The following is a 15,640-nucleotide window of genomic DNA, read 5'->3' as shown; positions in this document are numbered from 1 at the left end:
TTTGTGACTCTTATCAAACATCCATCTGCCGTCACATGGCACAGCGTTTAAAGTCAACGCCTGCTCAAACTCCTCGCATTTGTTCCGGCTTTGGCTCAAGTTCAAACGCTTGGCAGCGGCTGAAAGACCCGGCCTCTTCGCCGTGGGGAACGGTAACTTCTCGCACCTTGACCTCTGTCCAGCTGCACTCCTGCAGGAGTTGCTTGGACCCAGGGCTCCAACACCAGTGGTCCGGAGTGTGGCCCAGGAAGACGACTCCAACAAACTCGAACGCAATGAGGACCAATGGCAGAGACCCAAGTACGACCATCTTCTTCTGGAAGGGTCCAAAGTCTCCTATGTGCTCCGTGAGTTTGTCCACATTCACCATGCGTGCCAGTTTCCCTGAGTGGCACCAACAGGGTCTGCTAGAGCTGCTGCACTCTGACAAGGCCAAGCAAGAGTCACGTTTTTAAATAGACGAGAGAACAACCGATGGTTGATCAAAATCTCTTAATCTTTCTCAGTTTCTCCTGGGCTGCAGGTCGTTTTTTCTAGAAACTACGTGAGAAAGCTTTGAATTTCATAAAAAGCAGCTTTATCAAAGAATCCAAGCCTCTGGGCCTGTGGACAGGATTGCGGCAGAGCAGTTTGCTTGTTCTGCACAGTAATTCACTGGTTTCCAAAAGAGTTGACCATCAGGGGGCAACCATTACAATGCACATTAAAAGTATGAAGTTGTTTTTCTGCTGGTCAGAGTTGATGAAGAGATGGATGGAGTTAATAACGGAGAAAATTTGTCAGAAAATACAGAAGACTTCATACTGGGGAGGGCATTGACCTTCCAGTTCTCCTTCCAGCAGGAGCTACGATGTATTGGTACAGATCAAAGCATTATTAGAATGGCCTAGTCAAAGTCCAATGACTCTTGATCAAGCCTGGCTGAACTTGAGCTGTTTTATAAAATTAAAATTAAGTCAGCGGAGATGGTGACATTCATGGCTCCACACTGCAAAAACCTGGTCATAATAGCAAAAACCTGGTCATAATAGCAAAAACCTGGTCATAATAGCAAAAACCTGGTCATAATAGCAAAAACCTGGTCATGGGGCGTGCCGTGGTGGCGTAGGGGTTAGCGCGACCCACATTTGGAGGCCTCAAGTCCTCGACGCGGCTGTCGCGGGTTCGACTCCCGGACCCGGCGACATTTACCGCATGTCTTCCCCCCTCTCCCTCCCCCTTTCCTGTCAGCCTACTTCATGAAAAGGGACACTAGAGCCCACAAAAAGACCCCCTGGAGGGGTTACAAAAAAAAAAAAAAAAAAAACCTGGTCATAATAGCAAAAACCTGGTCATAATAGCAAAAACCTGGTATAATAGCATCATAATCGGTTTTCTTGGGTGTGAAATCAAATACATGCTACACGCTTTCCTCTCTAGTCATGTAGCTAATTTAGCTTTAGCTCATTTAGCTAAAGCAAGTTGAAACCTGTACTCTTTTATTTTGATGCTAATAAAAATCGCTTCCAGCTGCGCTGCTTTGCGGGAAGCAGTGGGGGAATTTCGACAGCTAAGGGCGAGTTATTAAAATATGTTTTGAAGGAGGGAAGAGCCCCGCAACATCAAGGCTGCTGTCAGGAAGATGAAGCTTTATCAGCTTTTACTGAGTGCGGCTAAAGTGGCCCAGGTGCAGAGAGGCAATGAATTATGACTCCTTACCGCGAAGTGTGAAAACGCTGGACGGAAGCCTTCAGCGAAAACGGTCATTTTTTAGCGGAATCGCCGCTTATCAGCGCCCAGACAGGAGCGTGAGTCTGATTAAATGCGCCTTGGTGCGGATAGGTGTGCTGTCCATGTTTGAACGGCAGTATTTCACGTCCTCTTTGTTCTTTGCAGAAAGTGACACTGCAGAAATATTTTTGGCAGAGGTAGAAAGACATCTACTCTGTCAGTCCTCCGGTTTACAGGGTTACAAGTTAAAGATCTGACCTGATAAAGCATCTGATGGTCACTTTAGAAATAAATTGTTGCTTCCTCTTACCTACTACTGTACCTTGGGAAATATATTCACACCCCTAGAAATGTTTCAGTTTTTTTTTTCTACTTACACTGCAAAAACACAAAATCCACAGTATTTTTGGTCTAGTTACCAATGCAAATATATCAGAACACTTGAAATAAAATTCAGCTTACAAGTAACTTTCCAGCAAGACATATGAGCTTGTTTTATGTCAATAAATCCTTAAAACCGATGAAAAAACTAGTTGTAAGTGAAGTAATCAGTGGAACTTGTATTTGTTTCAGCAATATTAAGAAATTATTTACCTAAAACATTTTAAATATCTTTAAAAAAGTTACTTTGTTTTGTTTTAGGGTTTCCCCCAGAAAACTTGCTAAGCCCACCGCCGGTGGTCCACCGTGTTTTTGTTTTAAAAGATGTTAAGTAGACAGGAAAGGTAAAAATATTACTGGCTAATTATATGTTACGGGAAAACAAAGCCAGTAAAACGCTATTTAAATCCACAACTAGTGTTAAAAACAACTAATCAAATAATACAATTAAAATTAATAGCAATTATTTGCACTTCCGTTTAATCAAAATTAAGGCATTAAGTGATTGATTCAAGGGCCTTTGAGCTAGTCTCTGTGTTTCCCTCAGTTTTCCCTCTTTACTTTCATGGGATTTTTTTTTAAAAGAAAATTTCTTCTTTTAAACATGTTTTCTTTCTAATGCCTGTTGTGATGTAATCTACCAAAAACACACACAAAACGCAATTAGCAGTCTCTTTTGACACAATTGTAAACTACGTTGTATATTTTTTAATCCAGCTGTAAAAATCCACACTTCATTTCTCAAATGTGTCTTTATCTTCAAATTAGATATGTTAATAAAACACTTGGTGGTAATGTTTGCTGTGACTATTAGAAATAGTTGTTAATTGTTCCGTAAGTCAGAAAAACTGGTGTACAAAGAATTCATGAGGTGTAATATTTTCTGTTAATGTTTTGAAATATGTTACGGAAATCAAAAATTAAGAAAACATTTCAACGTTTCGCATTGTTTCACATGAAAATACAAAATTGTACTAATGAATCTGCATTTTTGTCTACAGGATCATTTGCAGTAAAGAAAAATAAAGACATAAAGAGCTTTACAGATATATATATATTAAAAAAAACACACTGTTACAAATTTGGAGCAGAAATGACTGGTTTAGGTCTGTCTGTATTTTCTGACTGATGAACTCCTTTCAAAAACCAGTTTGACACAAAATACATGCATTTAGACTCTGATGTGTACCGACTGACAGGCCTCCTGCGTCCACCAATCAGGCTGCCCCCATAAATCGGCAGCCAACTGCAGAGCACGGTGTCCGCCGTCTATTTTTATGTGCGCTTGTCTGGCCTCACAAAACGCTGCCCACCTACCTCCCTTGCTCTCTTTCTCAGCGAGGTCCAGCAGAGCTCTGCTGCTTTCAACAAAACATGCGAGCGTCTTGGCACAAGAAACTAGTCGTGTACTTTTTAAAATGTGGCTCTTCAAAAAGATACGCAACTTTTTACACCTCAAACGTCCTCAAGAGGCCAGTCTGAAAAACTGCATAACACGTTTTTAATAATTATTTGTCTACTTTGAAATTTTTTTTTTTGCTAAATTAGAAAATGCATGCTTAAATCAAGGTCACTGTGCTGCCATGATCTCACCAGTTCTCAATCCAACAAATCGTCTTTGGGGTGAGGTAGAATGAAATTTGATGTGCAGCCAACAAATCACGTCAGTATGGACCAAAATCCCTGAGGAATGTCTCTGACACTTTGTTGACTCTGTGCCACAAAGACTCGAGGCAGTTCTGAAGGTCTAGTGGTGCGTTCACACCAAAAGCGTTACGCGCATCAAAAATGCGTCCGACACTTCAAATTCGATGCGTCTGCATTCAAAGTGCAGACGCATCACATTTTGCTCTACACCTAGTGTTTCACCTGTCTGGTTTACGTTCAAAGTCTATGTCGAGGTGCGTCGAGGGCACGTTAGACGCGTCAGCTCTAGTCGATGTTTTCCAATGGACGCGTCCATTGGACGCGTTTTCAAAACGCGCCCAAACGGCCCTCGATGCGCCTCCACATAGAAAGTAAACCAGACGCGCCTGACGCTCAAAACGCTTTTGATGTGAACGCACCATAAGGGTCTCCCCTGCTGTACTGTCTACTTAATACCCAATGAGAGTTCACGCTGTGGTGGTTTTCTTTAGTTGTGCAGAGGTACAGTCTCTTTAGCCCTTTTTAGCCAGATGTAGACAGCTGTTTCTGTTCCAAACATGAGAGACATATAGAGACCAGAAAGTTGGGCATCTCTCATTAGGCCACAGAACGAGAGATGCCCAACCTTTTGGTTACTAGGTGTGTTTTGGGCATCTCTCCCTTTTGGAGTTCTAGGAGTTTTAATCTAACTTTTCTTCATGTAAAGTTCTAAATATTAGCCAAAAACAAAGGCTAACATTTTATTCTCAACTATGCTTAAAAGTCCACATGTGTAATTCTCTTGTGGTAAGATCTAAAAGCAACCTCAACCTTTATTCGTGGCATTATGAACGGACAATAAAGACAAAAGTTCATGTTGGGGTTTTTAAAATATTTTTTGTATTCTCACATGCAGCCGGTTTTCTGTCACAGCGGTTTCTGCATTAATCAACTGACTCCATCTCCCGATCTCGCTGTTCTTGACTTTGATCCTCATGGACGTCCTGGTGTTTGCTCTCCTCTGCTTGCTTCTCCTTTGGCCCTTCGATGCCCTCGGAGAGTCCATGTGACTGACTATCTGCTGATTCTGTGGGTGCCGTGTGAGATATTGTGAAAGAACCAGCGATCTCTTTCAGTAGAGCCTGCTCAGCCTTCAGTTTAGCCAGTGCCTGGGTTAGCGGAGTTGTTTGCGCTAGTGATTCGGCGGAGGCGGGGTTTCCTGTGTCCTGAGCTGGATGATCCTCTTTTTGACCTGTAGGAATCTCCGGCACCTCACCGCCTTCCTTCTGCTCTTGCTCATAAGGGTGTTTGTCTGGTTGAGCTCCCTGTACCTGCTCAGATAGGTTCTTCCTTTGCTCCTGTAAAGCCCTGCAAAGACTCTCGAGCTTCTGGTTCTTGATGGTGAGAAGCTCAAACTCCTTTTCCTTGATGGTTCTCTGTTGAGATGACACAGACTAAACACTTGTAGTTCTCTCTAATTGAGGTATTTTCTTACATTACAACAACAAACATCAATGTTTTAATTGAAAACGTATGTGCTAGACCAAAGACCGTCCCAAAGGCGCATGAGACCCTGAGGAGCATTTTATTTCAGGGCAGCTGAAATAAAGTGCAAAGGCAAAGTTTATCTCAATTGTGCTTAGATTTGTCTGGGAAGTCGTACGTCAGATCAGGGAATGACATCACACCAGAGTTTAACAATTTCCTTTTGCAAGTTGGAAATTGGTGGGATTTGCTGATTTTTGTGTTGCTAACTTAGCCTGGTAAAAAGCCGCCCCGTGTTCTATGCTTTACTTAATACGGAGGATCTGGACCCTCAGCTACTGAGACACTGGAGTTGCCCAGTGGACTCTTTTTAAATTTTATGGTGCGTTCACACCAAATGCGTTCAAACGGGTCTGGTTTACATTCAAAGTCTATGTGGAGGTGCGTCAAGATCATCACGGCGCGTTTTGAGCGTCTAGCGCGCTGTGATTTGAACCATTTGGAGCGTCCAACGGAAAACAACGACTAGAGATAACACGTCTGACGCGCCTCCGCTTAGACTTTGAATGTAAACTAAACATGCAAAACACTAGTTGTAGAGCAAAATGTCAAGGGTCTGCATTCAGAGTGTAAATGCCTCAAACTCAAAGCGTCGGACACATTTGGTGTTACCAATAGACTTTATACAATCGCCAACATTTGTCCGTGATGCATACAAGAAGCTTACTGGAAATTGCTTACGCTGTGAACAACCAGCTGAGGTAGATTATTAAGTAAATATTTCAAACACTGATTGATAACATACTTTCAAATTATGAAGGCTTTGCTTTGTTAGTATAAAACTGGCGCATTTGTTGACCTGTACCACCTGAAAGTGCTCTCGTGTCAGCAGGGGGTGCTAAACGTTCTCAGAGCTCGATTCTACCGCAGGCTGCCTCGTCAACAGTGGGGATGGTGCTAGCAGGTGTTTTCCGTTTGGTCTATCACTAAACCTGTCTGGTGTGTTAGGGAGGTAGTGTTGGTCTATCACATAAAATCCTTAAAAAACACTCAAGTTTGTTGAAAATTGTTGCTTACATCAGCCACCATGTCAATGAGATTCTTGTTGCAGCTGTCAAAGCGCGTCTTCCATGAATGGCACTCTTTCTCCAGCTTCTTCATTTTCTTGGCCATCTAAACAATACAAATACAGCACACTGCAAAACACGTTTCTTGTTCCTAAAAATCTGGGCGGATCGTTCTATTTTTGCTTCCTTCAACTTTGCAAGTGACAGGAAACTAGAAGGAAACATTACAAAAAGCCATTCTTACTTTGTCCATGTCCTGTTTGAAGCCGCTGTAGACGCTGTTGCTCTTCGACACCGTACCTTGGAACTCGTCAAACTTTTTGGAGTACATGTCAAGCTGGGAAGAGTTTATGAAAACATTAGAGAGAAAGCAATCTAAAACTGAAATAAAACAAGCAAATGTTACCTGAGGAGTTAGGTGGGTTGCCCTACCTGACTCCTCATGTCTGTTTCTTGCTCCTTCAGGCCTCTCAGCTGCAGCTTGTACTCCGCCACTTGTTTAAGAAGCTGTTGTGGTATCGACACATCCCACGTTAATACATGCAGACTCATATTTACTCATAACCCAAACGTGATTCACTGGACGTACAAGCTCTTTCTCCAGCTTGTGCTTCCCCTCGGCCTCCTTCAGGATCAGATTGGCCTGCTCTAGCTTGGTTTCCAGAAGTTTCTCCTTCAGATCTCTGTGCTTGAAAACTTTTTCCAAGTTCTGGTAGACAATCAAGGGGATTTATGAGTCGCTTTCACACAGAGCGATATTTCACTTCTCGCTCGGAAAGCTTTGGCTGGACTACTGTGTCTAATAGAAGTAAGACCAGGGTGAAAGTTGCAGGTAATGAATGCATGGATGCAGATGCGTCAGGGATTGCATGAGCACATTGCGTCAAATTAATGTTTACCCCCCCGGTGCAGAGTGAGAGTACGGTTTGACCTTTCTGTGATGTACTGTATCTGCTCTTTGAGTCTGGCACAGAGTTGACGGCTGTGTGTGTGGTAAGCTCCATACCGCCTCTCGCTGGTCGTATTGTGCAATGAGGGCCTTGAGTTTTTCTGCCAGGGCGCCGTTCTCCTGACACAGCGTGGTGTTGCGGCTGCTGTGCTCCTCTATCTGGGCTTGGATGTCGCTCAGGGTCCCCTGGAAGTGGGTGGTGATCTCTTTCCTCTTTAAGTCGTCTTCTCTGCACCGCTGCAGCGTCTCCTCCTGCGATTCAGGGAGGAGTGTTAGCACTTAGCACAGCATTTCCCAGCACCCGTGGTTTCTGAGAAGAGGAAGGGTTTTTCACCAACGTCTTAACACGTTCTGAGAAAATTGACCGCCTGATAGAGAAAACTGAATTAAAGTGTATCACTTTTTGTTGGTGACAACTTGTGAAAGCTCTTTAAGTAATCAGATTCATTCTGCTTCCCATTTTGCCAGATTTTTTTCTGAAAACCAAAACAAAATTTTAAAATTCAGACTATTTTGAGATTTATATTGGATAGAGAAGGATTTCTAATAATTATCTCACCATAAAACAGCTACTTAGTGACTCCAAAAGCAGCAGTGGGGAAGGTAGGTTGATCTTTTAAAATTTATAACGGCTCAAACAAAAAATATTTTGCAACGGAGACCAGCACAACCTTAGCGCAGATGATTGACACAATATTTCGTGTGAATTTGTAAATGTCGTGGGGGCTGGTTGACCTTTGACGACCTCTAGAAACGTATTATTTTCAATATCTTTAAAATAACAGGGGCGCAAACGAAAAGTTTGGCTACACAAACCGGCGCAAACATTTGACCCCAATTTCGTTTAATTTGAAGAAGATGGAGTGGCCAACTTCACTCGGGTAAAACGTCAAGAGAGTTATGCTTGCAGCGCATGGCGGCTCAATCTGCAAAGTATTAAAGAGTGAATACTTAAGGTTTTCTGAAAAACTATGTCCATTTTCCTACCACTTTGCAATATTGCACTCCTTCGTGTTGGTCTTTCACACACAATTCCTACAAAATGTGTGAAAGTTTGAAGATGTGAAGTGTGAAAGTCGGAGTTCAAATGGTGTGAATACTTTTGCAAACCACTGTGTGGATCTTGAGTTTTCTAATGCGGAACCGGGTTTATGTTGACGCCACCTGTTATTTTAACCTGAACACCGGCATGAAGCTCAGGTTTGACTCTTGGATGGTTTACGCTTGAATGTTTCTGGATGACATCATTAGTGACGGACCTTTAAGGTCTTGTTGTGCCTTTGCAGCTCCCTGCAGAGCCCCTCCAGTTTGCTGCGAGCCAGCACCGCCCGGCTGTGCTCGCTCTGCAGCTGGTCCTTCTCCTTCATCACTTGGAGCAGCTTCTTTTGCAGAGTCTTCATCTGCTTCTGGTCACTGCGATGCTCCTCCAGCTGGAGAAACACACACACACACACACACACACAAATTCATCAGATGTTCATCAGATTAATCTGGGCAGGAGTGCCTGGATTTTCCCGTTACTCACCAGCTCAGCGTGCTTCTTTATGATGGTTTCCAGTTTCTGCTCTGGAGTGTCGAGTTTGTTCAAACTTTGCATGAGCTGCATGGCCTCCTTACCTGAGCAGTTAGACATCATCCATCATTGTCAACAATGTGTAAAGATGTAAAATTACACAAGCTGTGTAACCCACACTGGGGAAAAAAAAATCTCTCAGTGACTAAAACAGTGTACAAAAGGTTCAGCGTAGTATTATACCTGACAGATGAGCTTACACAGCTATCGATTTCAGTAAAACTATAGGACTTTTGCTGACTGAGCTGAATCCGAACCCATGCAACTTAAAATCGATGAAATATTCAGGAAAGAAGAAATAAAGAGACCTAGATTTTTGAGCATTTTCTTCTCTAGTTTCTGGTCCTTGCGGGCATCTGGCTCTTTGGCAGCTGTGACCTCCTCTATGTCCTCTGGCTCAGCTGGAATCTGGGCTGCCTGGTAGGTGCTAATGATGTCCTCCAGCTGTTGGCCCAGGTCCTCTGTCAGGTCAATGTGGCGATCCTCGGCCGGAGACGCTCCGGGACCGGTGGGGGCTGGGCCGCTCTCCTGACAAGCCTCCATAATCCTCAGCGAGTACAAACAAGGGAGCGACCCGGCTCTGTAATGGACACCATGACAACACTTCAACTTGGAAACGGCGAGAGAAATTGTTGGGAAAATTATTGTCTAAGTTCATTTAAATTATGAGTTTATCTGAAAGGTTATGTTGTCATATTATTATTCTTTCGTGTTTTTTACTAGGCTCCTTTTCTTTCTGTGGTACATTATTAACTGTTCTTTGGATGTTTGTTTGGAGGTAAGAAACGTTTACACACTCTTCTTGTTTTATCAGACATATAGGAAACAATGCCATGTCAATAGTCACACGCAGACTTAAAGAAAAGAGCTTGTATTTAAATGCAGTGCAATCAATTAGGTCACGTTGCAGCTGTTTAGAGCTACAATGTTCATGTGATTAGGTCATACTATGTTTCAGTAAAAGGCAGTTGAGGACTGAGAGCCGGCGAAGTTGATCCCAGACAGTGTTTGACTACGGTTCTCCGTGTCTGGCTTCTCTTCCCTCTTCTGCAGAAGAGTAACTTGTGTTTTTGGTCGATTCCTTGCAGGTTGGGAACCAAAATAGATCCAACAGAAATGGCTCATAAGAAATGTGATTATGATAAATATGTCTCAATGGCTGCTGGAAATTAAGCTATTTTGTTGCTGAGATCTGAGACATTCAGTTTTATTATTAATTTTATTATTTATATACAGTACAGACCAAAGGTTTGGACACACCTTCTAATTCAATGGGTTTTCTTTATTTTCATGACTATTTATAAGGCAAGAAATCCCACTTATTAACCTGACAGGGCAGGTTGACCTATGAAGTGAAAACCATTTCAGGTGACTACCTCTTGAAGCTCATCAAGAAAATGCAGAGTGTGTGCAAAACAGTAATCACAGCAAAAGGTTGCTACCTTGAAGAAACTAGAATATAAGGGGTATTTTCAGTTGTTTTACACTGTTTTGTTTAGTGCATATTTCCACATGTGTTATTCATAGTTTTGATGCCTTCAGTGTGAATCTACAATATAAATAGTCATGAAAATAAAGGAAACTCATTGAATTAAAAGGTGTGTCCAAACTTTTGGTCTGTACTGTATTTGCTGCTTTTTGATTCAGAAGCATTAAATAAATAAAACGCCGAATTGCTTATTTAACCCAGATGCGGTTTGTTGACGTCAAGAAAAAACTAGAAGAAGCCTCATTGTTCTTCACGAGCCGCCATTTTGTACTGAACAACCACTTCAGAGTTAGCTGAAGCTGTTCCACAGGAAGAAATAAGAAAATGTAAGACAGTGATATTATGTTGTGTAACACTGTTAGTGTCAGTAAGTTGAGTTAATGACTTTAGTTCTTTAGTAAGAACTAGTTAGTTCACGTTAAGCCAAAATCAGACTTTTAGCTGCTAAGCTGTTAGCACAAGCTAGAGCTAGCTGGCTGCATTTTCACAAAGAACTAGTCATAAATTACATATGGACAAGCTATTTATAGTATTGTGGTTTAAGATGAACTTTGCTCTTCAAATATAAAATATTGTTAGAGGGCAGGTTATTAACCAGTTAGTGTTGGAAAGTTTAATTATGCTAGTTTTAATGATGTTTAACTTTAGTGCATGTTGAACTATTGGACTGATCCTGAGTGTTTTGAGTAGGCCTCAGTTTAGGTTAGATTTAGACTCATGGTTTAATCGATACATAACTTAATCAGTAGAACATTTTTCTTAGATATAATATCACGATTTGATTAAAATTAATCTAATCAGTAGTTTTTTATATTAGATCACATTCTTAAGAGTGTATAAGTCATATATTCATTTGGAAATTGTTTTAGTTCATTATAACTAAGGAAGTTGACAACTAATCAGAAAATATTGAGTCTAACAGATGTTTTGGTATTGAAACTGTTCATGTCTGTTTTATAAGAGCTTGAAGGTATTATATGAAACGTGTGCTAATTTCTATAGTCAAAATCTACTGTTTGATGCACTGGGTCAGAGGTCAGGAGAGCTCGGTGCGGTTCAGGAACCAGTTTGAAGGGATGAAAAATACGGATAGCTGATAAACTCTGGTCCCGCTTTCTTGAGTAAAATGTTTCCATATGAAATGAGCACATCTATTGTTCGTATGCTGGGAAAGTGTGCAGGGAGGACAGCTTAGACAGCGATGAATTCATCCCTTGGCCTTCGTAACACCTGCATGGTCTCTGGCGTGCAAACAGCAACACGTCATTATGGGCTGTTTGACTCCACCTCTAAACGGTACGTTAGAACGCATCAGACAATAGAAACACGGCTAAAACAGCTGGTCAGATCACTGGGGTGGAACTGTCTTAACTGCCACACGGTGGTCTCCGAAGGCGCGGCTTCGTATTTTTGTAAGGTAATTAATTTCGTCTTTGTGGCTTTGGTTTCTGATGATTATGATGAGCTGTTGATGTGATTTTTATGCACTTGATTGTTTGAATAAAATTCTGGATGAAGTTGAACAGTGGCTGTTGTCTTTGTGGTTTCACTTTTACACACGACATTAACGGACCTGCAGAGACGAGAGAACAACGAGCAACAGGTAGCAAATATATCTCGCTTTCTCAACAGTAGTTAGCTAGTGCTAGCTATGTTGCATGAAAGAATTACACTATAACTCCGTAGTTCGGGACTTTTCTAGCGAATACCACCTCAAAAAATACCACCTTACTGTCCAGGCATTTAAGACTTCTAAGAATTTGAAGGAATGTTGTTATTCACTTGCTCTGCAATTTCCTGATTCAACATTTGGGAAAATAAAGATGAAGTAAAAACTTTTAGATTACTGATTCTTGAAATATTCTATAATGTAGATTGAAGCAGAGAAAAGAAGAACATGAACTAAATTTTCTACCTTTCTGGCTCAAATTTGCTAATCATTAATTTGCTTAATTTACCTTGTAAGTAGTTGATACAAAAATATAATTTAGTTGCCACTAAACACAGTGCCAAGTACTAACAGAACTACTTGTACTACGCCTTTAGGCTGTAGTCTCAAACTGCAGTCCTTGAGGACCAGAGTACTACAACTTTTAGATGTGTCCCTTGTCCTACGCAGTTGAATTAAATGGTAAAACTGCATCTCTAGCATCCAGTCAATGTTTAGCTCTGCTAATGAGCAAATATTGAAGCCATGCGGGCTGAAGCCGAGAGATATCTAAAAGTTGCTGGACTGTGGTGCTTGAGGAGAGGAGTTTGAGCCCACTTACTTAAAGTCATCAATTCACCGCCTTAGTTCATGTAAAAAATTAAAAATCCAGTGGATGAATTTTTACCTTGTTATTACACTAAAAAATAAACTAATTCAAGGCTTTCCATTTAAAACATCCATGTTATTATGTTAGCTTTGTGGCCATGCAGGCACATAGAATGGAGTCATCCATTTTAACCAAATGTTAAGTGTTGTGTAATGTTGTTTATTGTTGTCAATCCCTTCTTTAGTAGCCTTAAAATCACACTAATCACTTTAGCCCAGGGGTGCCCAAACTTTTTGAGACCAATATGTACTTTTTCTCTCACCAGCCGGCTGAGATCTACCACATGAATCAATAGCCTAACCCTGCTTGTGTTAAATAAACTGGGCTAGTGTGTGTGTTTTTTTTAAATAGTGTCACAAGATAATAGTAGGGCTTTAAAATATTGAATAGGTAAAATTGTGAATGAAAGAACACGCAGTGTAGCATTTACAATGTCATGCTAGCCAACCACAGTAAGGATTGGACTATTTTCTCCAGTCACACCTCCGTCTTAAACCATAACTACCAGGAAAAAAACGGCTAAGCATTAAAAAATAGAAAAATGCAATTTTAAATTAATTCAAATTTAATTTGATACTGCAAAAGTTAAAAACAAATCCGCCAACTTTTGATATATTGCCTGGTTTCACTTAATTATATTGAAAAAATTTTTTTTTTTTTTATAACAGTCCGTTTTTATTTTTACACAGCATCCTAACTTTTCGCAGGATACAAGAATGTACGTAAATGTACGACAAAACGAGACTTTGCACAAAACACCAGATGCTGGTCAGGGTGTTGGATTGCTTAAACACAGATTATGAGAAACATCGTCCTTTTCTGGCAACAGCTCTTTTGTCCAACCAATCAGGAGAGAGCAAATGGTGTGATGAGACGTGACATTGCCTGCCTGTGTTGTGCACACTCACAGTCAGAGCCTGTCTGAGGCGCATAAAATTAGTCCTGCCTTCACGCAGCCTGCGCTTTCACAAGCAGAGCACATGGCACCTGTTCCAGACCCACAAGCTATTTTTGGGACTTCTTAATATGGGCACGTTATTTATTTATTAATTTTTTTTTCTTGTTGTCGTTTCTAATCCACTCTTGCTGATGTCGGGGGTCAGTGAAAACAAAGAGTTCTTCGGCTATTTATATTCACATAAAAGGGTTATGTGAGAGACTCGCTTCGATATTTTAAAAGGAGGTTAAAAAAAACAAATATTACAAAAGAAAGTATTGGGGAATCTTGTAGCTGAGTTTTTGTAGAACAAAGTTCTCAGTGAGATATTTAAATGTTTCCTCCGACAAGGGAATTTGTTGTAAACAAATGACGCAGGCAGGTCTCACTGCGCCGACCGGCTCCTCGTCCCCCAACAAACTCGGTCAGCTTGTCACCACATGCAGCGAAACACGCATTAGTAAGTTAAGAGAACGACGGGAGAGTCGGAAAGCGGCTCCAGCAAAATGGCTTTGGCTCATATCTTCATGTTAGGCAATCCACTAAGAGGAAGGGTCGCAAGCAAATGGGGTCTTACCGGGACAAAGGTCCAGAAGGGAAAAGGAAAAGAGTGGCGAGGGGTTTCGGACAGGCGGCCACCAGCGATACGACAGCTGTGATAAGACCGCCTCAAAATAAACCAGGAGAGAGCGGCTCACTCTGAGCAGGGAGAGGGAGACTCTCTGCAGCATGTCTGCAATCTGCATGTTCTGCTATTAATATATCACTTTTTGATGTTTTAGTTTCCTCATTTCATATACTCATTTTGACAAATGGGCCTTAAGAGAGGAGTGACAGAGCAGCAGAGAGGTGGAATAAAAGACCATCCATCTCTGATTGGCTGGATTTGGAGGAAAAAGTCCTCCACAGTGTGAATGTTAAAAATGTATATAGGTCTCCTGACGTCATGTAGGCCAGGGATGTCCAAAGTGCGGCCCGGTGGCCAATTGTGGCCCTTGGACGGATTTTTTTGTGGCCCCCAACGGCAATTCAGAAATGGTGCAAATTTGGCCCGTTCATGCAGATGAAGAATTTGTAATCAGGGTAAAACTTGTTACGAATATAATTTTCTTACAAAGGAAAGTGTATGTTTTTTTTTAACAAGTTTTAGCAAAAGGTAAAACCAAGTTTATCCAGAGAGAAGCCAACTTTGCTGAACCCAAGTCAACTTTTATCCTTTCTTAAACTTGTTGCCTGTTGTGTTAGATAAGAGAAGACGTGACAGAACACACACAGGCACTTTGTGTCGTGATTATCAGATTTCTTTTTTTTTTAAACTCTGATTTTGACTTTGAATGAAATCATATTTTTGAATGTTTTGCATCCCACCTCTGAAATTCCTAACAGATTTTCTTTCAAATTCAAAATTATTCTTATCAGTATTGTGATTTTCTCAAGTTTGACTTTATATTTTACAATTTGACATTTTACTTCAAATTCTAACTCTTATATTTTCACTTTAAAGCTCATACTTCTGACTTTGAAACTCGTGTCATGTTTTATAATCATAAGTGGCGGTATTATGCATTGTGTCATCTTATAACATAATTAAGTATATATGTTCACTTCAGCTGTTACAAAAATGCTGTATGCATAAAAGAAATTTGATTTTGCAATTTAAACAACTTTCCTGAAAGGACTCTCCATTTTCTAATCATAACTTGGTGTCTGATCATTTTAAACCTCTTCTCACAGACAAACCATGCGCCATATTTTCTCCGAAATGCTTCAGTAGAGCAGCAGGGACGACAATGCCGGTCCAATCGACTCCATGCCGACTGATATAAACCTTGAATGTGGTTGAATCTCAGTCGACAAGGTGAGAACTATTTTTGGACGCGCTCATTTCTCGGTCCTGCTGCACTCTCTGACTGCAGTAGCGCATTTTCGCCAGAAGATGTCAGCACAAAGGGTTCGGCCTGATACTCTCAGTCTTTCCCCACCCTGAAGGTAAAATCTGAGCGATTGCTTGTGAAAGCCTTCCTCCAGTGGAATCTCACTTAATCCACGTCGAAGCTACGCGAGCAGAGGGATGGAGGCCGTTGAGAATAATCAGAAAGAAATGA

At 41.2% G+C, this 15,640-nt stretch overlaps 1 protein-coding gene across 2 annotated transcripts; it reads right to left on the bottom strand.

Moving 5' to 3' along the window:
- Positions 1–4,594: 4,594 nt before the first annotated feature.
- txlnbb (taxilin beta b) lies at positions 4,595–14,244 on the bottom strand. 2 transcript variants are annotated; one of them, XM_032547222.1, is made up of 10 exons: positions 14,113–14,244; positions 9,100–9,371; positions 8,744–8,835; positions 8,478–8,648; positions 7,201–7,470; positions 6,859–6,978; positions 6,702–6,776; positions 6,514–6,606; positions 6,280–6,375; positions 4,595–5,153 (listed from the first exon to the last, which is right to left on the bottom strand). In XM_032547222.1, exons 2-10 carry the CDS (start codon positions 9,332–9,334, stop codon positions 4,662–4,664), a joined length of 1,644 nt encoding a protein of 547 aa, XP_032403113.1. In that variant the 5' UTR covers positions 9,335–9,371; positions 14,113–14,244; the 3' UTR covers positions 4,595–4,661. The 2 variants fall into 2 exon arrangements, with proteins under 2 accessions (XP_032403113.1, XP_032403114.1); XM_032547223.1 differs by having other exon boundaries at positions 7,276–7,470; positions 14,113–14,243.
- Positions 14,245–15,640: the final 1,396 nt, after the last annotated feature.

Source organism: Xiphophorus hellerii, chromosome 19 (assembly GCF_003331165.1).
Source record: "Xiphophorus hellerii strain 12219 chromosome 19, Xiphophorus_hellerii-4.1, whole genome shotgun sequence".
In the NCBI taxonomy this organism is placed as follows: domain Eukaryota; kingdom Metazoa; phylum Chordata; class Actinopteri; order Cyprinodontiformes; family Poeciliidae; genus Xiphophorus; species Xiphophorus hellerii.
Note: the sequence above shows the minus strand (reverse complement) of the source record. Positions and strands in the feature narration are given on the sequence as shown.